The 25,458-nt window shown below is 47.0% G+C and overlaps 3 protein-coding genes and 1 non-coding gene across 5 annotated transcripts in view; 1 reads left to right on the top strand and 3 right to left on the bottom strand.

Moving 5' to 3' along the window:
* The window catches only part of LOC125995055 (protein HIRA), an 88,914-nt gene extending 80,681 nt beyond the window's left edge, over window positions 1–8,233 (bottom strand). Inside the window, exon 1 of one of the 2 annotated variants that reach the window (XM_049764591.1) lies at window positions 8,182–8,233. In XM_049764591.1, coding sequence (XP_049620548.1) covers window positions 8,182–8,218 — 37 coding nt within the window. In that variant the 5' untranslated portion in view covers window positions 8,219–8,233. The remainder of the gene's footprint in view (window positions 1–8,181) is intronic. The other variant, XM_049764592.1, reaches the window with a different exon arrangement.
* Window positions 2,270–2,374, bottom strand: LOC125995355 (U6 spliceosomal RNA). The gene has a single exon (XR_007490895.1). It is a non-coding gene; the product is annotated as a U6 spliceosomal RNA (small nuclear RNA).
* Window positions 8,234–9,191: 958 nt separating the features above from the next.
* MRPL40 (mitochondrial ribosomal protein L40) lies at window positions 9,192–13,635 on the top strand. The gene is made up of 4 exons (XM_049764661.1): window positions 9,192–9,481; window positions 9,807–9,890; window positions 11,507–11,665; window positions 13,273–13,635. Exons 1-4 carry the CDS (start codon window positions 9,426–9,428, stop codon window positions 13,595–13,597), a joined length of 624 nt encoding a protein of 207 aa, XP_049620618.1. The 5' UTR covers window positions 9,192–9,425; the 3' UTR covers window positions 13,598–13,635.
* A 5,933-nt stretch (window positions 13,636–19,568) lies between these two features.
* C17H22orf39 (chromosome 17 C22orf39 homolog) lies at window positions 19,569–22,221 on the bottom strand. The gene is made up of 3 exons (XM_049764577.1): window positions 22,211–22,221; window positions 21,907–22,141; window positions 19,569–19,715 (listed from the first exon to the last, which is right to left on the bottom strand). The coding sequence occupies exons 1-3, from the start codon at window positions 22,219–22,221 to the stop codon at window positions 19,587–19,589; spliced, it is 375 nt and encodes a 124-aa protein (XP_049620534.1). The 3' UTR covers window positions 19,569–19,586.
* Window positions 22,222–25,458: the final 3,237 nt, after the last annotated feature.

Here is a 25,458-nt window from a genome sequence, read left to right as displayed (position 1 = left end):
TCCTGTGAAGAGACTAGAAGATAGTGTAGCACTTATGCATCCAATTCAGGACCAATTTTTGACACCACATGCTCCCATGAACATCAATGGTTGCAACCCTGGAGGTCTCCAGCATTACAGGGCATCCTGGATAATCTCTTGAAACCTTGGGCCAATGCACTGAACTGTCAAATACCCTACTTACTATATACTATCACTCCAGTGCCTCTAAGACTTTTATTTTAGCTTTGGGGTCATACCCAGTGGTGCTCAGGGGATCAGATAGGATACCAGGGATCGAAACCAGTTAGGCAGCGGAAAGGCAAACCCCCTAACCACTGTGCTATCACTTTGGCCATAAGACCTTTTTTAGGGCTTTTATTTTTTGGTCATACCTGGCAGCTCTCAAGGGTTACTTATGGCTCTGAGCTCAGAAGTAGCTCCTGGCTCGGGAGACCATATGGGATGCCAGGAATCAAAGCTGTATCCATCCTGGGTCAGCCACATGTAAGGCAAACACCCTACTACTGTGCTAACACTCCGGCCCCATCAGACATTTTTTTAAACATAAAAGCTACAGGAGCCAGAAAGATAATACCGAGGGAAGGGACTTATCTTGCTTATAGATGTTCTGGGTTTGATCCCTGGCACATGATTTCCCAAGCCCTACTAGAACTTGGGAAACTTGATTCTTGAGCACCGAACCAGAAGTAATCCCTGAGCACTCAGGTATAGCCCAAAAGTCAAGACAAATACAACATACAAATTACATTTCTCTACAACCAAAAGTCCCTGCAAAAAATTAATTTTTGGGGCTGGAACAATAATAGCACGGCCAGTAGGAAGCTTTCATGTGGCCATCTTGAGTTCAATCCCTAGAATCCCTATGGTCCCCTAGCTTGCCAGGGGTGATTCCTAAGTACAGAGTCAGGTGTGTCAAAACAAAACAAAATAAAGGGTTAGGGGCTGGAGTGGTGGCATCTGCCTTGCACACGCTAACATAGAATGAACTACGGTTTGATCCCCCAGCATCCTATATGGTCCCCCAAGCCAGGAGCGATTTCTGAGTGCAGTGCCAGGAGTAATCCCTGAGCATCACCGGGTATGGCCCCAAAACCAAAATAAATAAATAAATAAATAGTTATATCACAACTCAGAGATAAGTTTATTTCAGCCAAAGCTAAAATAAAATTTACTGTAAAAAGAGTATTATGAGGGGCCAGAACAATATTACAGCAGATAAGGGTTTGCCTTACACAAGGATGACCTGGGTTCGACCCTCAGCATTCTATTTGGTCTCCTGAGCACACAGCAAGGAGTAATTCTTGAGCAAAGAGCCAGGAATAATCTCTAAGCAGTACGAGTGTGGCCCAACCCCCCTAAATATTTACAAATAGGGGGGGGGGAGTATTATGGCAAGCTGGAGAGATATTACTTACCTTGCAAACGGCCAACCTGGGTTCAATCCTAGGTACAAACCTGAGAAAAGAGCTAAGTCCTGGGCACCAATAAATGTGAACTCAATCAAAATAAAATACTATGGGAAGTATTTGAAAGATAGTCCAACAGTTGGGTTGCTGGGCATATCTGGTTCAGAGATAGAAGTCCAGAGGACAGCAGGATGTAGCCTACCCCTAGCCCCTTATCAAAACAAAACTATATCTAAGGATACAGAGTAAAACATGTGTGTTTATGTAGTACTTGACATATGTCTTCTAGGTAAGTGATAAATTCTTTTTATCAAAGCCCAGAAGTGGAGTCATAGGCGTCTAACCTAGTCTAATTTCATGTTCAAGGCTCATTTCACTATGATGACAGCTTCAATACTTATTAACTCACAGGTTATCTTAGAACAAGGGCTCTCAATTGAGTGAGACACTGGCATTGTTTGAAGACATTTTTGGTTCTCATAACTAAAGGCATAGATTGGTACTACTATAACCATGCAAGGCCAACATCTTGCAACACGAGGCATGATCCCCACAATTCTGTAGCCCAAACTGTCAATGGGGCTGAGGAGTGGAGGAAAGGTACTCCAGTTTCGGAGCTCGGGTACTCAGGGTACCATGATGTGCAGGGATTTAAGCTGTTGACTCCTGCATGCTGGAGTATGTTCTCCAAAATACTCAGCTATCTCCCTAGCCCAGTGTTTCTCAATTATTTTCTGTCATGCCCCCCTAGGAAGAAGAAAACATTTTTGCATCCCCCCGAGTGACTGTAAATAGTATCTTTATTAAAAAAAACTTGAACCTGCAAAACAAAAATAAATAATTTGAGCTGATTTTTTTTTTAAAATATAGAACGCTTCAGGAATTTGCGTGCCATCCTTGTGCAGGGGCCATGCTAGTCTTCTCTGTATCGTTCCAATTTCAGTATATGTGCTGCCGAAGAGAGCTGATTTTCTAATCAGAGGTGATGTCTAGATTAATGGCTACAATGAGCACATTTTGCAATGCATAGCTTTTTGAAGCGGAGTTTGAAGCAGGACACAGCAACTCTCAGCACCAGAGACATACAGAGACATAAACACAGGGTGTAGTGACAGTGTTTGCCGAGGTCCCTTTACGGAGCCTCCCACACCCCTGGGGCGGGCCCCACTATTTGAGAAGCACTGCCCTACCCTAAAAAACCCTACTTTGCTTATTTTTTTGGGGTGGGGGTGACACCCGGCAGTGCTCAGAAATTGCTCCTGGCAGGTTCGGAGGACCATATGGGACACCAGGAATCGAACTGGGTCCATTCTGGGTTGGCCTCAGGCAAAGCAAACACCCTACCACTGTGCTATTGCTCTGGCCCCTATTTTTGGTTTTAGAAGCACACCCAAGAGTGCTCTGGGAACCATATGTGGTGCTAGGGACAGAACCAGGGTTGGGCTGCACAGTCTCTCTGGCCCAGAAGTCCTATTTTAGAAGAAAGTTGGTTTTTTTTGTTTGTTTGTTTTGGTTTTTGGGCCACACCTGGCGATGCTCAGGGGTAACTCCTGGCTCTGAGCTCAGGTATTACTCCTGGAGGACTCAGTGGACCATATGGAATGCTGGGGATTGAACCCAGTTCAGCTATATGCAAGTGCCTTACCCGCAATGTTATCGCTCTGGCCCTAGAAGAAACGTTTTATCATTATTATCGTCAGAGTAATGATGAAAAATATTTCTGGGGGCTGGAGAGATAAGCATGAAGGTAAAGCATTTGCCTTTCATGCAGAAGGACAGTGGTTCGAATCCGGCATCCTATATGGTCCCCCGTGCCTGCCAGGAGCAATTTCTGAGCATGGAGCCAGGAGTGACCCAAGAACCAAAATAAAAAAATTTTTTTCTACATATTCACTTCACTTTTTACCTGTCCTTTCCACCATTCTGAATGAGTCCCATACAACATAGAGAAAAGTGAATCCTTTGCCCTTTCCTCAGGAACCAGAAAATATATGTTTGAAATGTTAATGAGTTGAGAGGTATGAATGTGGAATAAGGAAGCCAAAAAGCATAATGATTTGTTCTTCAAAGCACTACCATTTTGGGGGACTGTTAAACCAAATAGTAAATCCACTGGCCATTACCCATCACTCTGGCTTCTGGCGAAGCAGCCTCTCAATAGAAGCTCCCACCCACTATTCACTAGTAGACTGCTCAGTAGTGATTCAAACCACAATCATGCCCTAGAGTAGAAAGTCAGACTTTCTACTTTAACTGTTTTCTGAACACTTAATGAGACTGATAAAGGCTGCTTTTATATTTTAAAAAGAAAGGATATTTGACAAAGCTTTCTAAAAGCAGTTAGTCCCATCTAGCCAGACTCTATTATCTCTTAAGTTGCTAAAGCAATTTATAGACTAGAGAGAACTTCTATAACTATATATCTTTCCAAAGGAAACACCACAATCTATGAGAAAGGCAGAGCCATATCATCATGTCCCATTCTGGGGCTAATAGATAATGGCAACAGGGGACTTGGGCCCTCGAGACCAAAAGTTTGGCTTTTTGGCCTGATGTAGACTTTCATTCATTTGTACCCAATCATTAAGTCTTCCTTTCTTATTGGGGGGGGGGGGTTGATGGGGCCACACCTTGCAGCGTTCTGGGGTTATCCCTGGCTCTGTGCTCAGAAATCGCTTCTGGTAGGCTCAGAGGATAATATGGGATGCCTAATGGGATGCCTGGGATCAAACTGGGTCTGTCCCGGGTTGGTCGATTGCAAAGCGAATGCCCCATAGCTGTGCTATTTCTCCAGCCCAAGTCTTCCCTTCTTATAATTACAGAGCACAAAACTTGATACGTATCCCTAGAGAAGCTTATCACAAAGACTAAAATTATGTTCCCCAAAATAAGAGACTAGCAGGGGATAATATACAAATAAACTGATTAAGCAAAACATTAAAAAAAAGAAAATTCCTGCCAGGGATATGACTCAGTGGTAGAACAGAGGCCTCACATTTATGAGGCCCTGGCTTCAATCCCCAACATTGCAGAAAAGAGGGGGAAAAAATCTTAAGCTCTCGGGGTTTAAAGATAGCATGGAGGTAAGGCGTTTGCCTTGCATGCAGACAGACGGTGGTTCAAATCCCGGCATCCCATATGGTCCCCCGAGCCTGCCAGGAGCGATTTCTGAGAGTAGAGCCAGGAGTAACCCCTGAGCTGCCAGGTGTGAACCAAAAACCAAAAAAAGAAAAAAATATCTTAAGCTCTCTACTTACAAAGCAAACTAGATCAGTGTTAAAACTTTTGACTCTGGTACAGACCCTTCCAACTGTTTCTTTCCTGTACCCTACCTCAACCCACCATTTACACTATTTCACCTGTAGTGCCTTTTAGAAGAGCCTGGAAGTTCATAGGGGAAATTGCTAAAACCTAGCATCGTAATATTTTCTGGATTTGATGCGTCACTAAAGAAACTGAACTCAGATTTACAGATTTTACTTAGTAAAACTCATGTCTTTGTATACTAGAGAAACAGCTGCTTTTTTACCCGTTTTATCAACATCTCCTATATACCCATTATATAGAAGGCATTGCTGGGTGAAATAAGGAATATAAAGGGACATGAGGAAATCCCCACACCAGAAGTACAAGTAATAGACTCTAAAAGAAAAGGACAGAAGGACAGAACAGGGGCTGGAGAGATAGCATGGAGGTAATGCATTTGCCTTTCATGCAGAAGGTCATCAGTTTGAATCCCGGCGTCCCATATGGTCCCCCGTGCTTGCGAGGAGCGACTTCTGAGCATGGAGCCAGAAGTAAGCCCTGAGCACTGCCGGATGAGACCCAAACACCAAAAACCAAACACCAAAAAAAAAAAAAAAAGTGCTTTCTTTGTATGTGGCTGACCCAGATTCAATCTCTGGTGCCCTATATGATCTGCTGAGACTGTCAGGAGTGGTTCCTGAGTGCAGAATCAGTAGTAACCCATAAGTAATGCTGGATGAGGACCCAAACCACAAAAATAAATAAACAGATGAAAGGAAAGAGCAAATCCAGAGAAGTAACTCAGGAGGAATGGTAACAAAAGCAAAAGATTACTTTGCCTGGACTCTAAAAAACGTGAAAAATATCAGGTAAGATGATGAAAGGAGGGTCGAGAGCCATACGGCCATACAGCAGCTAGAGCTGTTTTTGCATTGCAAAAAAAATCTAGGTTCGATCCCCAGAGAGGAGTAATCCCAGAGCCCATCGCAGGCTCAGGGGGACCATATGGGATGCCAGGAATCGAACCCGGGTCTGTCCCAGGTTGTCTGAGTGCAAGGCAATTATTCCCTTGAGGAGTTATCCCAGAGCCAGCTGAGTGTGTCCCCCAAAAAAACAAACAAACAAACAAAAAAGAGACGGAACGAGTTGGAGAGATGGTAGAGCAGGTAGGGCACCTGCCTTGCATGTAGCCCACCTGGGCTCAATACCTGGCAACATATATATCCTGAGCCCCATCAGGAATATTCCTAAATGGACTCTGAGTCACCCCTGCAAACCTGGTGAGGCCCAAAGCCCAAATGATAAAGAAGACAATAAAAGGGGAGAGCACTTTTGACTGAAAAGAGTATAAAATGGATGCTTAGTTAGTTCCATTAGCTGCAGCTCAAGTTCAAAACTAAAAGTTCAAACTAAAAAGCTACACACACACACACTTTTTTCTTTTTTTGGTTTTTGGGTCACACCTGGCTGCGCTCAGGGGTCACTCCTGGCTCTATGCTCAGAAATCGCCCCTGGTAGGCTCGGGGGACCATATGGGATGCCGGGATTCGAACCACCATCCTTCTGCATGCAAGGCAAATGCCTTACCTTCATGCTATCTCTCCAGCCCAATGATCTGTACATTTTTTTTTCCGAACCGTGGTCTGTCCTAGGCTAGCGCGCAAGGCAGACGTCTACAGCATGCGTCACCACTCTAGCCCAGCCCAAAAGCTACATACATATTTTTAAAGAAAACGAATTTAGGGGGCCAGAGAGATAGCACAGCGGTGTTTGCCTTCAAGCAGCCGATCCAGGACCCAAGATTGTTGGTTCGAATCCCGGTGTCCCACATGGTCCCCCGTGCCGGCCAGGAGCTATTTCTGAGCAGACAGCCAGGAAGAACCCCTGAGCGCCGCTGGGTGTGGCCCAAAACCAAAAAAAAAAAAAAAAAAAAAAAAAGAAAACGAATTTAGGGAGCAGCGCGGTAGAGCAGAAGGTAAGATGTTGGTCTTGCACACAGCTGACCTAGGTTCAATCTCCGCATTCCAGATGATCCCCGAGAACTGGCAGGGAGTAATTCCTTCCTGAGTGCTGTCAGGAGTATCTCAGTCCTGAACATTGTCGGGTGTGTCCCAAAAAATTAAAAAATAGAAAGAAAAGAAAAGCATCTACCTACACCTCTTTCTCTAACAAAAAGAAAACTGTAGTCGCTCCCTCTAGTCTCGTTGCAAAGTCGAAATGAGGAACACCATCAGGCAATTCTTTTGCCTTTTAGCGGTTGGGGGGGGTGGTGGTGAAAGAAAGCCTAAAGCCTAAATCGGGGCCACCAGCTAGAGAAGTGCCAATTCCCCGTGCTTGAGTGCTATCAGAAAGCAGATGGGGGGGGGGGGGAAAGAGACTTACTCCCCCTAATTCCGGGAGGGCCAAGACCGACTCCCTCAAGTAGCTGATCCAACAAAGAAGAACTACTACGACAGAACAGCTTGAGAACCGTTTGCTTCTGTGTACCGGAGTCCCTTTCTCAGGTAGATTAGATTAAAAACCTCCATTCTGCAGGAGGTTTGCAAGACGGGGGGGGGGGGGGGATATATATATGCTTTGGACCTGGGTTACCCGCCGAGTCAAGAAAGAAGCCCCTCTTCTCGGGGAGACACCCCATTCATTCACCGGGACGCCCCAACTTGGGTAACATCAAGGCAGTTGATTCCCTTGGCGGGGGGGGGGGGGGGAAGGGGGAAGAAGCCACCATATTTCTTTCTCCAAGTGGAGAGTGGGCTCTGTCACCGGATCCTGGCCTTGCCTGGCAGGGGTGGGGAGGTCAAGAGAGTTTCTGCGGGGCCGGAGAGATAGATAGCATGAAGGTAAGGCATTTGCCTCGCATGCAGAAGGACGGTGGTTCAAATCCCGACATCCCATATGGTCCCCGGAGCTAGCCAGCAGGGACTTCTGAGCGTAGAGCCGGGAGTAACCCGAGCGCTGCCGGGTGTGACCCCAAAACCAAAAAACAACAAACAAAAAAGGAGAGAATGTCTGCCCTTCCCGGATTGCACATTGCCGGGCACATCCATTGCAGGCGAGGCGGGGAGAGGAGAGATCATCGGTGTGTGTGTGTGTGGGGGGGATGTGTGTGTGTGTATCAGGGGTCAAATTCCCCCTTCAAGGATTGGGGGGACACCTGCAGCAAGCAACCCCAGCAGAGGGGAGGCGAGAGGGGCGGCTCCCATTTCATCCCCTCCTATCCCATCCCTCCCCTGCCCTGCCCTGCCCTTTGCATCCCGGCCGGGCCTTGCACTCGCTTCTCTCACTCCAGCCTGCCTGCACGCACGGCTCGGGCTCGAACTCGGGGTTCGGGGCTCGGCTTTAGCACGTGCCCAGTGTGGCCGAGGCCGAGGCCAAAGTTCAGCTCGGGCCGGGCCTGGCCGGGCAAGGGGGGCGTCGGCGTCGGGGCCTGCTGGCACGCGGCTCCCGCTCCAGCCACGCCACGCCACGCCACGCCCGCGCCCCGAAGCCCCATTCTCTCCGCCGGCGCCGGCACCACGCAACTCACCATTGTGGTTGACCCAGGTGGGCTTCAGGAGCTTCATGGTTCGGCCGGGCCGGGCCGGGCGAGTCGGGTCGGGTCGGATCCCCTGCTCAGCGCGCCCGGGCCATGGGGCCGCCGCAGCCGCAGCCGCAGCCGCAAGCACAAGCTCAACCGCCGCCGCTTCCTCCCGCGTCGCCCTGGGCCGCCCACCCCGAGCCCTCAGCGCCTCCGCGCCATCGCCGGCCCTCGCCCCCCGCCGCCGCCGCCGCCGCAGTCGCCCCCCGCGCTCGGCCGCCGCCGCCGCCGCCACAGCCGCATCCCCTGCGCGCCCTCCTCCGCCTCCTCCTCCGGCGGCGGCTCCCGGGCAACGCCGGAAGTCCCGGGCCCGGGCACCGCGCGCACCTGTCAAAGCGCCCCGACGGGAAAGTGACAGGACCCTGCGCCGAAGGGGCCTAGCGCGCCAAAGAGTTGCGGGCGTTATCTACTTCCGCATACGTCACTTCCGCCGAGCGCCCCAGAGTGCCCGAACGCTGCGGGGGGGCGGGTGTGTCTTTTTCGCATACGTCACTTCCGCCAAGCGCGCAGAGAGTGCCTGACCGCAACGGGGGTGGGCGGGTCTTTTTTCGTCGACGTCACTTTCTGAACGCGGCGGGGGAGCGGGCGGTTTTTTTGCTCCTACGTCACTTCCGCCAAGCGTGCCAAAGAGGTTCTGATGCGGCGGGGGCGGGTGTTTCTTTTTCCGCCTACGTCACTTCCGCCATCCCCATCTCACTCCCTCGAAAGTTGTGTCTAATTGAGCCTCTCACGTAATTGGGCCCCCTCAGGAAGTAACCCCAATGGCTGCTTCCCCCACTTCCCTAGATTCTGACACAACGCTTCACACGCCTAATGGGGAGCGTGAGGAGGGAAGCCAGGGTGACTAGGACGTGCTTGGACGAACTGCAAAACTTCGCTCCCTCAGGTGGACACTGAAGGCTGTAGGCTACAGGAAGCGCAGGCCCTTATATGGAAACCGGAAGTTACGAAAAAGCCGGAAGTCGCGCCGGGTGGGAAGTGAAAGTGCTTCATTTCAGGGCGTGGCCACAGCTTGCCAGGATGGTGCTCACAGGGCTTAGAGGAGGCTACTTCCGGTAGCCTCCCTCTCGGTGGCCGCAACTTGAGTTCCTAGAGAGGCGGGACCTGAATTTTTGAGTGCTCGCTTGTGCGCGCGCGCGGAGAACTGTGGGCCGGGCCTCTGGAGGCCGCCGCTGGACTGTCACATTGCCCCCATGGCTGCTGCGGTGCTGGGAGCTTTTTCCGCTCGGGCTCTGGGCCCGCGGAATGGGTGAGTGCTATGGGTTTGTAAGGGTGCTCCAGGGGCGCACGCGGGCCTGATCAAGTCTGGTCCCCGCTTCTTGGCTACCCAGTCTGTGGACATGTCAGAAACGACCTAGTTGCCTAACCCTGGAGTAAAAAATAGGAAAATCCTAGCCAGGAGGGACTCTGCCCAAGTGCTCTCTGGTGTCATGAACATGGACTTGAACATGTTGACCTTGCTGTCAATCTCTGCAGTTACAACTCACCGGTTTTGCAAGCTTCTTGATTTGTGTCTCCCCTCCTTTTTTGCAATTTTGTGAATCATATGTTTATACTTCTCTCGTCTTTTCCAGGCTCCTGGGAACTTGGCAAACGCAGGTTAGAAACTGCCATCAGCGAGCCTCACTGTTGTCCTTCTGGGACCTCATTCCCATGAGGTAAACTCAACCGGCTGGCAAAGGGGTTACAAGCAGAAGATGCACGAACACACGAAAGCAATCAAGGCCATGCAGCATTGGGTTTGCAAAATTAACGACCCCCTTTTAAGGATTCTCACTTTAATTCCAGCAGATGTTTTCCTGTCTTGACATTCTCCATGTAGAGTACTGCTGTCGGTAATAGGGGGGAAATCAATTAAATGTGAAAGTCGCTTAAATAAAATTTAATGATCTGGGAAGGGGTTCTTGCGTGTTTACAAGGGATCAACATAAACTTTTGCCTTTACTATATGGGCTTTTCCATTTCCAATTACCAGGAGAGGTAAGGGCTGCTGAGTTGAGGTTTGTTTTTTCCACCACTTGGAAGTGCATTTTTGTTTGGAGACCACACCTGTACTTGGGGTACTATCTAGGAACTTGGTAAAAAAAAAAATCATTCTTAATTTTTGAAGATTTATTTTTTTCATATTAACTTACTGTTATGAGAGATGTGCTGATGAGAACAGATCAGTCCTTTGTCAGTACTCCAGGATCAGGAATTTGTTAAGTCCCCAAAAGAGCTGGGGGTTTGAAGCAATAGTAAAGCGGGTAGAGCATTTGACTTGCACATGATCAATTGAATTTGATCCCTGCTCCAGGGATTCCTAAAGCACCCCAGGAGTAATTTCCTAAGTGCAAAGCCAAGAATAACTCCTAAACATCACTGGGTGTGATCCCAAAACAAAACTTTTTTTTTTTTTTAGTTTTTGAGTGACACCCAGCAGCATCCAAGGGATACTCTTGGCTCTGTGCTCAGAAATTGCTCCTGGCAGTTTTGAGGGACTATTTGGGATATGCCAGGAATCGAACTGGTGTCCATTCTATGTTGGCTGCGTGCAAGGCAAACAGATGCCCTGCTGCTGTCCTATTGTTCTGGCCCCCACAAAACAAATTTTAAAAACTGAAAAGGGCTTGACATATGGTTCAAAGGACTGTGGCATTTAATTTACATGCAGGAGCTCCAGAAATGGAAGATTAAAGAGTACATGGTGAACTTCGAATTTTTCAGTTAGGTATTTTCACTTTGACTGCACTCACTTTCTAAAAGAGTTGTACATGAACTCTAGTATAAAAAATGAACTTTTTCCACCCTTGTTTGTTTTTTGGGGGGGCCACACCCAGTGATGGTTAGGGTTATTCTTGGCTTTGCACTCAGGAAATTACTCCTGGGGGGTGCTCTAGGAGTCCCTGGAGCAGGGATCAAAATGTGAAATGGCAGAGATCAAATCCAAATCCTGATGATGTTCAGACCTTACTCCTGGCTCTGTGCTCAGGGACTACTCCTGGTAGGGTTTAGTGGATCATATGTGGTGCTAATGATCCAATTCAGGTTAGGCATGTGCAAAGAAGCACTTTACTCATTGTATTTTCACCCTTCTTATTTGACAGGGCTCAGATAATTCTCACAAAGATCATGGATGGGGAGCCCCCACTGATATCATGAAGTCAGGACCATTTATACTTCCTTTCTTGGGGAAGAGCTCAGTTTGAGTTTGGGGTATTTCACCATATAGCCATGTCTCATCATAGTTGTAGGAATAAAGAGGAAAATGTTTAATGTCTTCTTTCTCCATTAGGGCAGAACCACTGAGAAAGAAGAAGAAGGTAGATCCTAAAAAAGACCAAGCAGCAAAGGACCGTTTGAAGAAAAGAATCCGCCGTCTGGAAAAGGCTAGCCAGGAACTGATTCCTATTGAAGATTTTATTACCCCTGTGAAGTTCTTGGATAAACAGAGGTAAGAATACTACTTGTTGAGGTTCTCAGGTCCAGGGATTTCATCATGCCTGCGCCCTATTCTTGATTATGTATTGTGGTAGCTGTGGAATATATACCTTGGCTGAATCTGGGAGAGAGACTTAGAATTGGGCTCAGGATGTCACTCAGTGACAATGTCGCTCAGACCTTGCAAGCATGAGATCTAGGTTCAATCCCTGACACACAACTTTTTTTTTTTTTTTTTTTTTTTGGAATTTTTTGGGCCACACCCGGTGACACTCAGGAGTTACTCCTGGCTATGCATTCGGAAATCGCTCTTGGCTTGGGGGACCTTATGGGACGTCAGGAGATCAAACCGAGGTCTGTCCTGCATCAGCTGCATGCAAGGCAAATGCCCTACCACTGCGCCATCGTTCCAGCCCCTACACAGAACATTTTTATTAAAAAATTTTATTCAAATACTCCTGTCTATAAACTGGGCCAGGTACCCAAGTGAATTTAGATCAGCACTGCTATATATTCATTTTGCTATTCTTTAGCAAGAACATTCTTAGCTAGGTTAATGGCTTGGGGACTGTAACCCTTGTCTATCATTTTGCTTTGTGATGCAGATGCATATAGGCAGCTGTGTTTTAAGGGTTGGCAAATTTGCGCCTTGAACTCATACTGTTTTAATTTTGAAGATATTTTGGGGGTCCCAGGAAGATAACACATTGGGTAGGGTACTTGCCTTTAATGTGACTGACCCAGGTTGATCCCTGCCATCCCATATGGTCCCATGAGCCCTGCCATAAGTTGTTCCTGAGTGCACAGTCAGGAGTAAGTCCTTGGTATCACCAGGTATGGTCCATCCCCCACCCCCCGAAAAAAATTCTTTTGTTAGTGAAGGAAAAGATTTTGGGAGTTTTATTTGGGTGGGGGCACACCCAACCACTACTGCCACCATGTTAAACATTGCTTACTTTGTTAGGGTTTTTTTGGCCATATCCAGTGGCACTTAGAAGTTACTCCTGGCAGGCTCAGGGGACCATATGGAATGCCAGGGTTTGGGCCCAGGTCACAATGCTCAGGGATTACTTCTGATGGTGCATAGGGGACTATATTTATTAATAGGGCTTGAACTGGGGTCAGCTATGTGCAAGGCAGGTACCTTAATATTTGTAGTATCTCTCCAGCCCCAATATACTTTCATGTATTCCATTTCTATTTTTCATTTGGTGGACTCCCAGAGAGCACACGGGAGGCCTGGGGTCTATTCTCTTCTTCAGTAAACTGAGCCGGAAAATTCAATTCTAGAGCCTGACTATGTGGCAGTAAGTAGTGGTAAGTGCTGGGAGCTACCAAGGCTAGCTCAGCAATGCTAGAAGGCCACAAGGGCCACACTTGCTGGTCCTGGGGGCCTCCAGAGCATTATCTATTGGGTCTGAAAGACCATTTGATGCAGGGGACCAAACTCTGGGCATTACATAAGCAAAGCATGTGTCTCTATTTTATATCCCTGTCACTCCCAACCTTCCTAAATCCCATTTGTTTCTGACATGGAGTAGTATGGGTCATGCACAATGGCCCAGACACCTTGGTGAGTTCACTGATGCCCAGCTTTATACCTTTGGGTTTGTGTTCTAGACAGCGGCCTCAGGTGGAGCTCCCTTTTGAGGAAGCTGAACGGAGGGCTTTGCTTCTGAAGAAGTGGTCCCTGTACAAGCAGCAAGAACACGAGATGGAGAGGGACGCCATCAGGTCCATGGTCAAGGCTCAGCAGGAAGCTTTGCACGAACTGCAACTCATATCCCCAGAGCTCTATGAGGAAGCAATCAAGAGGGACCCCACTCTGTTTCCTTTTGAGAAGGAAGGGCCAGATTACACACCACCGGTCACCAGCTACCAGCCCCCTGAAGGGAGGTATCATGATATTACCAAGGTATACACACAGGTAGAGTTCAAAAGATAGAACTATAGTCAGGGTTGGAGCAGTAGCACAGTGGTAGGGTGTTTGCCTTGCACGCGGCTGACCCAGGACAGATGCAGTTTTGATCCCCAGAATCCCATATAGTCCCCCTAGCCAGGGGTGATTTCTGAGTGCAGAGCCAGGAGTAGCCCAGTGTGGCCCAAAAAACAAAAAATGAAAATAAAAGAACTGTAGTCAGCTGTCTGCTGAACTTATTGTCCCGGGCAGCCAATATTACCAGAGTTTAAGTCTGCATATCACATCTGGGTATCCTATGAATAAATGTGTTTCATCATGTGTCTGTCATGTCAATTCACTTGAGGATGGATGGGTGAGAGGCTGTCTCTCTTTGCCATGTGATAAGAAAAGAATGACCAAGATATAGACTTCTGCCCTCTCTCTCACACCCCTTTCCCCCCAATAAAAAGATTTCAGTGTGTGGGACCAATAGGACTATCCTGACCTCTCCAGCTGGAAAACAAGTCATCCCAGAGAAGAGAAGGTGAAGGATGCACCATGCTGGCTGCCAAGTGTGCAGAGAAGGGGCTGAGCCTTCCTGGGGGTACATCAAAGGACACAAGTGTCATCATGTCATGGGCCAACTTCATTTGGATTTTCAACTGGAGGGTAGAGCAAGGCTGAGAAATCCTAGTTTCAGTTGTTCTTTCCTCCAGGAAGATGTGACATCTGATTGGGGAAAGAGTTCTGACTCTGTCATGAATCAGGTACTCTGCTCTAGTCTAGTGTACTAATGTAGTAGGCTGTTTAAGTATGAATGTATGGCTGTCATGAAAGAAATGTGTTTTTACAGTTCCAAAGAGTAGAACTCCAAAGATCCAGGCATATCCAGGGTTAGTTTTGCTCGAGATCTCTTGGTTTATAGAGGGCTACTTCTGTGTCCTTGAATGATCATCCCTTTGTGCCTATCCCAATTTCTTACAATTAGGACACTAGTCTTTTTTTTTTTTTTTTTTAGGACACGAGTCTTAATGGACTCTTATGGCCTCCTTTTACCTTAATTTTCTCTAAAAGAAAAGATCCTTTTTTTTGGGGGGTGGGGGTGGGGGGTTTTGGATCACACCCAGCAGCACTCAAGGGTTACTTTTGGCTCTAAGCTCAGAAATCGTTCCTGGCAGGCTCTGGGGACCATATAGGATGCCAGGATTCGAACCACCGTCCTTCTGCATGCAAGGCAAATGCCCTACCTCCATGCTATCTCTCTGGCCCCAAGATCCTTTTTCTAAATACTGTCACATTCTGTGGTTAGGGCTTTAACCTAGGTTTGAGCAATACTCAGCCTGAGAAGATCCAATGTATTAGGTGAAGTATTTTTCCTGGTTATTTGCATAACTATGTTAGAAAAGAAAGTCTGTACTTATAAACCTTTTACATGAGTAAAAGTTAAGACTGTTGTGGGGGATCCAGCAAAAAAAAAAAACAAACACTTGTGGGATCGGAGCGATAGCTCAGTGGGGAAGAGTATTTGCCTTAGACGCAGCCAGCCTGGGTTCTATCCCTGGCATCCCATATGGTTCCCTAATCCTACAAGGAGTGATTTCTGAGTGCAGAGCAAGGAGTACCCCTGAGCACCAATGGGTGTGGCCCCCAAATCCAAAAAAAAATGGTTAAGATTGTTTACCTGGAAAGACAGTAAGTAGGTAAGGTACTTGCTTTATAAATGTCTGAGCTTAGTATGATCCCTTGTTCTCATGATTTCCCCCAGAAGCCAGAAGTGACCGCTGAACAGAAGCAGAAGTAAGCTCTGAGCATAGCTGGGTGTGACCCAAAGACATCTCCCCACTCTCTTATAATTGTTTTCCTACTGTATGGTGTGACGATAAAAATTGGGGCCGGAGAGATAGCATGGAGGTAGAATGTTTGCCTTGCTTGCAGAAAGACGGTGGTTCAAATCCCAGCATCCCATATGGTCCCCCAAGCCTGCCAGGAGCGATTTCTGACCATAGAGCCAGGAGTAACCCCTGAGCACCGCCAGGTGTGGCCCAAAAACCAAAAAAAAAAAAAAAACAAAAAAAGATATCTAAGTCCGTTGGTGCTACCTGAATGGGCATTGCTTCACTTCTTATCTCAGGTCCAAGCCTGTTCCCCTGCAGCTGCTCATTGTTCTGTCTCATTGGCCAATTTCAGCCTGGCTCCATCCCGGGGCTACTAGTCAAGCTACCTCCTCCATAAGCATCTCAGTCCCCTCCTCCAGTTTATAGTCGGAGCTCCCAACCATGTCAGCATGGTAATTGACTAGGCTTGGGTCATCCCTTTGTCTGCCCTCATATCCAGATATCCAATCTGAGCAGATGTTGCATTCTTTCCACCACCTTGCTTGCTGTAGGTTCTTTGTGGTGTGTGTGTGTGTGTGTGTGTGTGTGTGTGTGTGTGTGTGTGTGTGTGTGTGTGTGTGTGTGTGTATCTGATGGTCTTGGAACAATATGGGATGTTGGAGATCAAACCCAGGTGGGCAAACACCTGTTGTGCTATCATTCCAGCTCCCTGCAGGTGCCTTTTTGTTCTGTTTTGTTTTGGGGCCACACCCAGTGGTGCTCAGGAATTACTCCAGGCTCTGCAATCACAAATCATTCCTGGCAGGCTTTGGGGACCATAAGGGACCCAGGTCAGCCATGTGCAGGGCAAACATCCTACCTGTTGTGCTATTACTTCAGCCCAGGTGCTTTCTTTTGACACAGGTTTTACTCATTAAGATTTACTGGGGGCCGGGCGGTGGCGCTAAAGGTAAGGTGCCTGCCTTGCCTGCGCTAGCCTTGGACGGACCGCGGTTCGATCCCCCGGTGTCCCATATGGTCCCCAAGCCAGGAGCAACTTCTGAGCACATAGCCAGGAGTAACCCCTGAGCGTTACCGGGTGTGGCCCAAAAACAAAAAACAAAATAAAAGATTTACTAACAATCACAATGAATTCACAGGAGATTGGAAGTAGATATGCAGAGGTGCTATCTCCCTTTCTCCTAGCAGCATAGTGTCAGAGCTTCACACTAGTACAGTCCTGAGTATATGATACAGCACTTATGTCTTCTGTCCCATTTTACTATATGTAGCTACAAGCAAGCACCATGTTGCAGTACATTATCATCATAGCATACTTTCCTGCACCTCTAACCACACCCCTACACCTCCTCTTCCTAAGCCCCACATCATGAGGTCTCTTTTTTTTTTTTTTTTTTTTTTTAGTTTTTGGGCCACACCCGGTGACGCTCAGGGGTTACTCCTGGCTATGCGCTCAGAAGTTGCTCCTGGCTTGGGGTACCATATGGGACACCGGGGGATCGAACCGCGGTCCGTCCAAGGCTAGCACAGGCAAAGCAGGCACCTTACCTCTAGCGCCACCGCCCGGCCCCATGAGGTCTCTTTTTACAGTTACATTTTCACTGATAAATGGAACCATACCATTGTATCCTTTACAATTTAAAAAAAATCTTAATTTCCTTGATTTAATTCAATTTGTTGCACTTAGTTTTTATTTTCAAGGGCACATAAATTTTAGTATATTACAGTACAAATTACAATTTGTGAAGTTTGTTTCTACATACATACTGTAACAATGAGGACCAGATTACAACAAAAAATACTTGAGTTTGGGGGCTTGAGAGATAGGAAAGTGGGTTCAATCCTTAGCATCCAGTATGTTCCCCTGAGCACAGAGTCAGGAGTAACCTGAGCACCACTGGGTGTGGCACAAAAAAAAAACCTGTAGTTATTTATTTATTTTTTTGGTTTTTGGGCCACACCTGGCGGTGCTCAGGGGTTACTCCTGGCTGTCTGCTCAGAAATAGCTCCTGGCAGGCACGGGGGACCATATGGGACACCGGGATTTGAACCAACCACCTTTGGTCCTGGATCAGTTGCTTGCAAGGCAAGCGCCGCTGTGCTATCTCTCCGGGCCCAAAATCTGTAGTTATGCCCAAAAAGCATGACACCATTCTAATCACTCTTCATTTTCTAAACCGATCTTATCACTTTAGATCCTAATGCCTTAAGAGCTTATGTTTGTCCCTTAAACTCTCAACTGGGACTCTTAGAAACAACTTCTATTCAAGACTTTAATTCCAGAGTCCTATTCCATGTGTAGTAGATGGTAGATGTAGATAATCAACATAATAGTAGGCTCCATTTTTTATGGCATTTGAGTCATACCCAGCGGCACACAGAGGTTACTCCTGGCTCTGCACTCAGAAATTGTTCCTGGCAGGCATGGGGAACCATATGGGATGCTGGGATTTGAACCACTGACTGTCCTGGATCGGCTGCATGCAAGGCAAACGCCATACTGCTGTGCTATTTCTCCGGCCCCAGTAGTAGGCTTCTTATTCTACATATATATGCATACATGTTGATACGGTATTTAGAAGCAAAGAAAGATTTTGTTTAAAAAAAAGAAAAAGCAGTAGAAGGCTTCCCAAACCTCTTAAACTAAAAGCAAAGGTCTGTAAGGGTGGCACCAGGGAGGTCACCTGAGAACTGATTACTGCTCCTTCTCAGCCATTTCCTGAATGCCCCATATCCTCCAGTCTTTGCAATTCCAGATGGCATTTGCACAGTGCTAAACTCAAATGCCCCCGCTGTGTTTCAGAGGAAACTTAGATCATCTTCTCCCTCTCCCTAATACTCAGTAGTACTTAATACTCCAGTAATGTTCATAAAATTAGTCAAGACGTAGCTGGCTTATCCTACATTTAATTCACAGCAAATACATGTTTTGGACATCCCAATCACCAAAATATATACTCATACATATTTGGTCTTCATACAGTTTGGGCCTTCGAATTTCCTACAGGTGTCTTTGGTCTGGAAAGATAACAAAGCCTTGTATGTGGCTGACGTGGGTTCAATCCTTGGGATCCCATATGGTGCTGAGACCTCCAGGAGTAATTCCTGAGTGTAAAACCAGGAGAGTGCTCTCCCCTGCCTCCCCCCAAAAAAACCCATGTTTTGTTATACTAACAAAATAATTTAGGAAAAATGTAAAAGGAGAAGGTGGGTATCTTCTGTAAAACCAACAATAAGATACGGAACTTCCAATCACAACTTCCTGGGAGAAGGGAAGGGCTAGAGATTGAATTCAATTGCAGTGAGTTAATCATGCCTATGTGACTAAAGTGACTGTGTGACACTTTAGAGTAAAAAAGGAGGGGTTTCAAGGAGCACAAGGTAATTTGGAAGAAGGCTTGCCTGGGAAGGGCAATGAAAATGCACCTGGTCCTTATTACTATCTGATTGTTCTTGAGTTATATCCTGTCATCCATGATCCAGTGAAAGGGCTTTCTGTTTTGAGACTGCTCTAGCTAATTACATTTGAAGCCACACCCAGCAATATTCAGGGCTAACTCCTGGCTCTGCACTCAGGGATCACTAATGGTGGGCTTGGGAACCATATGGAGTGCCAGTGATCAAGCATAGGTCAGCCACATGCAAGGCAAGCACCGTATCTGCTATACTCCCACTCTAATTAATTTATATAACCTGTGAAAAAAGAATCTGATCTAATATGGATTTTAGATTTGGGAAGACTTCTACCACACCCACTGCAAGTGGGGTACAAGACACCAACGGCATAGCTTAGACATTAAGACTCCCCTAACCCCTGGCTCTGTATACTCATCTCTGCTCTGGGTTCCTGTGTACACATACTTCCAACCACACATGGATATACGAAGAGATTATTGAGGCAAACAGGAGATAAAATGTAAAATGTTTTATTCTTTGACGTATGGACCTTCTGAAATAGACTATTTTGCCCCCAAGATCAGTGCACAGATACTTGACTTTACAGTCGTTAGGTTGAGGCCTAGTGCTGAAAACCCCCTGAAAATGAGGAATAGAAGCAAGAGGCCACAGGGCATTCAGTGTATTAGTTCTTGTTGGTATTCTAATACTGGATGACAAAAATGAATGAACAATTTAAACGAATTGTGCACTCAATTGTCAGCTTCTATTTAGAATAATTGAAATAACTTTCGACATACTCATCAATTGTCTTTGTCCTCCTCTGGCAGAGGGAGGTGCCAGTCTGCAGGGGGCTTCTGCCTTAGGGTCCACACCATCCCGTGTTTCTGTGTAGCTTGGATTCTTGAACGTTCGCTGTCACAGAGGGACCGCTGTGCAAAGGAGACCACAGTCACTTGTCTTTCTGTGCGCTCACAGGGCCCCGGACCTCCCTCTCTCTCTCGACATAGACAGTATATAAAGACATCATTTAGAAACAGTTGCTTCCACCTAATAAACCTGGACACTTGTTTGCTAGAAGCACAGAGACCTACATCACTTGTTCTCCCAAACTGAAAAGACTACGTAGAACACAACTTAAGGAAATTTAAAACATCTCAGAGATCTCTGGACTTGATACCATTGACTACATTAGACTCACCTAAACTTTCAGAGGTAAAACTGCAAGGGACAAAAGTCATGCATTTGACAGAGAAGTTTCCCAGACACTTTACATCTTCCTCCTGGCTTTCCAATCCCCTGTGGGAACTTCTAACACTGAGCTAAACACAGACCACTGTTGCTATATGAACTTATATGTCAGAGCATTTGGTTTTCTTCTTAAACTGAATTCCTCCTTTGAGCCCTTTGCCCATTTTTCTATTATGAAATCATTATTTTTATTGGGGGGTGGGTTTGACCAAACCCTTGGTACTCAGGCATCACTCTTAGTGTTGCTCAGGGAACTCTGGTGCTAGAGATAAAAATTGGGTTGCTGCATGCAAGACAAGTACCTTATCTCCCATACTAGTTCTCCATCTTTCGTTATTTACTTATTTTTCTGTTTTGGTGCCACACCCAGAGATGCTCAGAGGCTACTTCTGACTCTGCATTCAGGAAGTACTCCTAATGGTGCTCAAGAACCCATATGGGATGCTGGGATAAAACCTAGCTCTGCCATATACAAGTGCTCTATCCACTGTACTATTTCTCTTGGCCCCTCATTACTTTTTTTTTTTTTTTTTGGTTTTGGTTTTTGGGTCACACCTGGCAGTGCTCAGGGGTTCTCCTGGCTCTACGCTCAGAAATCATTCCTGGCAGGCTTGGGGGACCATATGGGATGCCGGGATTCTAACCACCGACCTTCTGTATGCAAGGCAAATGCCTTACTTCCATGTTATTTCTCTGGCCCCCCTCATTACTTTTTATTCATTTGTTTTGTTTTGGGGCCACACCTGGCAATGCTCAGGGTTTTTTTCCTTCTTTCCTTTATATTCAAGAATAACTCTTAGCAGATTCAGGAACCAGAGGGAAGCCAGGGACTTAGCCAAGATGGCTACATGCAAGGCAAATACCCTACCCACTATACTATCACTCCAGCCCCTCATTACTTTTTTTAATACTGAAAATAGTTGGAGGGAAGAAAGAGAAGGAAACCCTTTGAAGAAAAAAATATCACACACTCTAAGTTAGGGTGCATGCGATTCAGCTCATTCTTATTTTCTATACCACTTGATGAGCTGCAAGGAAGAAGAGGTGGGAGTGAGTGAGGGTGTGCGTGCAAGCACACGCACACACTTGGGTCTGGGAACTGAATCCAGGCCATGTGGACATTTACTTTGCCACTGAGTGGCACCTGTGGCTCATACATGAAGTCTTTAGGGAAATATAAAAGTTCAGCAATTTTGCCATCTAGGTTGAAAGTTAATTTTTCCAATTTGGGGACTTTTCACTTATGAAATTGCCAGTCTTTTCTTTTATACAACAGCTGGTTTTATCAGCTTGTCTGGTTCAATATTCACATAATGTAATGATAAGCACGCTGGCAGCAACCTTCAGCACCGAGCTAGAAATAGTCCTCCTCCCTCCGACCCTCTGTACAACCTGATATGGCCCAAAAACAATAATAAAAATAAAAAGCCCAATATAGATATCTGCTGAACAGATAGACAGACCCTCCATGATACATTCTCCCATCCAGGTGGCCAAACCGAGAGAAATAAAATCCATCTTCCCAGCAGAGTTTAGGCCAGAATGAACACACAGCAAAGCAACTCTCCAGTCCGGTCCCCTACCTTTCCTCTGCTCCAGACCAGCAGACCCTCAACCCTCCAACCCCTTCCAATTACACCCATTCTCTCTTGGTCCTTTCAGTGGCATCCGAATGCCCAGCTGATGTGTCAATCATTGATAATTCTCGAAAGAGAAGCACCAGGCAGAGAAGGGTTGGAAAAACAGAGTCCGGGAGCCTGGACCTGGAGCAGGGAGGATTGAGTGACCCGGGCAATTCTAGGCAGGTAAGGTGTGCATGACGCAGCCCAGGCACCCGTGGGCACAGAGCCCACCTCGCCTTCCCCCGCACACCTGGGCCTCTGCACTCCGTCGTTTCTCCCAGTCTTGGCAGCTCTGCAGATCTTGCTTCCATTGCTCGCAGTTGGGCCTCTCCCCGTGGACATAGTAATGGTGCAGAAAGTGCCTGGCGCTGCGGCAGAGCTTCCACTCGGCGCGGTAGGCCTCGCAGGGGCGCGGCGGCTGCAGAGAGACGAGCTCGAGAGCCCAGAGGGTCTGCACCCCGGCCCGAGACCCCCCAGCCCACCCGCTCGGGGGCAAAGGGCCGAGCAAACCCCGAGCCCGGCGAGATCTCCGCAGTCCCGCCTCTCACGCTTACCCTCCAGCCATGTTCTTCAGCCATGTCCCGGGCAACTGCTGATCCCCGCTTTCGGGTTCACTAGCCAATGAAGACTAAGGAAAGTTCAATCGTGTGGACTGACGGGCACAGGAACCAATGAGTTACTCCTTAATCCCGCCCTCCTCCCCAATTTGATCCAATGAGCAGGCGGCTGGGCGGTGCCGAGGGTGGCAGGGTTGCAGGGATGGAGCGATGACAGCTGTCATCTGTTCCCATTTCTGGCAGGTGTTAAGTTGGTTGTTTCTGTTTTATGGCTGAAACCCAATTACAATCGTGCTTGTAATCATGGTGCTTAAATAAACATTTTATATATTAAAATTTAGGGCCCGGAGAGATAGCACAGCGGCGTTTGCCTTGCAAGCAGCTGATCCAGGACCAAAGGTGGTTGGTTCGAATCCCGGTGTCCCATATGGTCCCCCGTGCCAGCCAGGAGCTATTTCTGAGCAGACAGCCAGAAGTAACCCCTGAGCACTGCCGGGTGTGGCCCAAAAACCAAAAAAAAAAAATTTAAATAAAGTTGGCTGGGCCCAGAGAGATAGCATGGAGATAAGGCGTTTGCCTTGCATGCATAAGGTAGGTTGTTCAAATCCCGGCATCCCATATGGTCCCCTGAGCCTGCCAGGAGCGGTTTATGAGCAAAGAGCCAGGAGTGACCCCTGAGCGCTGCCGGGTGTGACCCAACCCTACCCTCCAAATACAAGAATTAAATTAAAAAAAAGTTGGCTGTTTCTGAAGCATATAGCTAATGCCAGGTCCTTTGTTTTGTTTTATTTGTTTTTGATGGTGGTGCTGAAATCCTGCTGGGTGCTAATTTCAGCTCCATGCTCAGAACTGTTCTTGTGCTCAGGAGATAGAACCTCTGGTATTCCAGCTCAAAGATCGGTCATTTTAGGAGTATTAATTCTACCCTGCAGCTGTGGTTTTAGTAGTCGCCCTCAGAGTCCACTCTAGGCAGACGTGAAGTCACAAAATTATCAAGGTTCAATGGCATTTAATATGTTGATAGTGGAAAGTAGGATGTGGACTGACTTTTTTTGTTGTTATTTTTGGGCCACACCTGGTGACACTCAGGGGTTACTCCTGGCTATGTGCTCAGAAATTGCTCCTGGCTTGGGGGACCATATGGACCATAGGGAATTGAACCGCGGTCTGTACTAGATTAGCGCTTGCAAGGCAAATGCCCTACTACTTACGACACCACTCCAGCCCCTGGACAGACTTCTTGAAAGTACCTAGGAGTCAAAGTCTTGGCCTCACCTGACTGGGTTCGGGGTTCTGCAGTAAGGGATCACTGCTGAAAGTGCTTTGGAGACTAAATGAGTGCCAGGAACTCGGCCCTGGAATGTAAGGCAAGCACCCTACTCACTATACTATCACTCACACCTCCCTAGAAGTGGAAATCTTAAAAGTTAGAAGTTGGGAATTGGAGAAATACTATAGTGGATCGGTCATTTGAGTTGCACTTGGCCAACCTGGGTTTAATCCTCAACACCCCATGGTCTCCTGAGCACCATCATGAGTAATTCCTGAGCAAGAGGCAGAGTAATCCCTGAGCATCTCCAGGTATGGCTTAAAACCAAAATCGAATGAACAAGGGGCCAGAGTGGTGGTGCAATAGGTAAGGAGTCTGCCTTGCCCGTGCTAGCCTAGGAAGGACCACGGTTCAATACCCTGGCATCCCATATGGTCCCCCAAACCAGGAGCAATTTCTTTTCTTTACTTTTTTGGTTTTTGGGTCACACGGCAGCACTCAGGGGCTACTCCTGGCTCTACGCTCAAAAATCACCCCTGGCAGGCTCAGGAGACCATATGGGATACAGGGATTCGAACTACCGTCCTTCTGCATGCAAGGCAAATGCCTTACCTCCATTCTATCTCTCCAGCCCCACCAGGAGCGATTTCTTAGCCCACAGCCAGGAGTAACTCCTGAGTCACTGGGTGTGGCCTAAAACAAAACAAAAATAAAAAGAAGGAAATAGTTACTAGTAGACTCAGGCAGATGGCTAAAGGCTGTGTTTGGTTTTGATAGCACTAGGACTTTTTTTCTTTTTTGGGGGGCACACCCGGTGACGCTCAGGGGTTACTCCTGGCTATGCCCTCAGAAATTGCTCCTGGCTTGGGGGAACCATATGGGACAGGGGACTGAACTGTGGTTTGTCCTGGGTCAGCCACGTGCAAGGCAAACACCTGTTGTGCTATGGCTCCGGCCCAGCGCTAGGATTTTTGTAAGTCGTGGCTGATTTGATTTTTAGGTCTGATGGTAGTGAAGGCTTTTATCATGAAGGGTAGAGAGAACACAGCATTTTCTAAACTGGCAGAGGCAACAATTCCGAAGTAAAGAGAACAGGCTGTATGTAGAAAGGTCTTGCTTAAGAAACCATACTCAAGCAATGCTTCTTGACTTGTGTGAATCCAGTCACGTCAGGGAGCCCCTTCTAAGAGGTTGCTGGGACAATGCCAGGAATGAATGTAACAGGAATCTGGCAATGTTTCATTTTACTTTAAGCAATACCTACTTTTGTTTTTGTTTGCTTTTGAGCCATTCCTGGCGGTGCTAGAGGGTTATTCCTGGCCATGCACTCAGGACTCACTCCTGGTAGTTCTTGAAGGACCACATAGGGCTCCAGGGATTGAACCTGGGTCAGCCACATGAAGGCAAACACCTTACCTATTGTACACTCTGGCTGAAACCCTTGATAAAATTACAGCTCTTTGGCCTACCTGTTGCAAGTTTGACATTGTTATATAGTCTTCATGCTTTTTCAACAGTAGTGACCACCATTTAATACTTATTCTCTGAGAATATAAATGAAGCCTAGGCTGGAGGGAATTACCTCTTTTCTGAGTGTTGGGTGGAGTGCCAGTACAAAGTGAGATTCCATGAGGATCAAGAGTGTACCTGACCATCCCTACTCAGTTAGTCTTGATTCTAACTGTAGTATCCAAAAGTCCCAGAGAAGTTACTTCTAACCACATGGTGGAACAGATGGCACCTGCAAGGACTAGCAGAATGCTTTCTCCAACTGCTTGTTAGTGCCCAATCACCAATCATATGGGTATCCAACCAATAATTAGAAACAACCTAGTTTTAATCACCTGCTGTTTTATTTTGAGGAACAAAGAAATTTAAATAACTGGATTAACATGTCAAAATATATCACAAAGAAAGTGAATTATCTGAGACGGAATACTAATTAAAAAATGATAGGCCATTAGTGATACATTAA

The sequence above is a fragment of the Suncus etruscus genome, chromosome 17 (genome assembly GCF_024139225.1).
Source record: "Suncus etruscus isolate mSunEtr1 chromosome 17, mSunEtr1.pri.cur, whole genome shotgun sequence".
In the NCBI taxonomy this organism is placed as follows: Eukaryota; Metazoa; Chordata; class Mammalia; order Eulipotyphla; family Soricidae; genus Suncus; species Suncus etruscus.
Note: the sequence above shows the minus strand (reverse complement) of the source record. Positions and strands in the feature narration are given on the sequence as shown.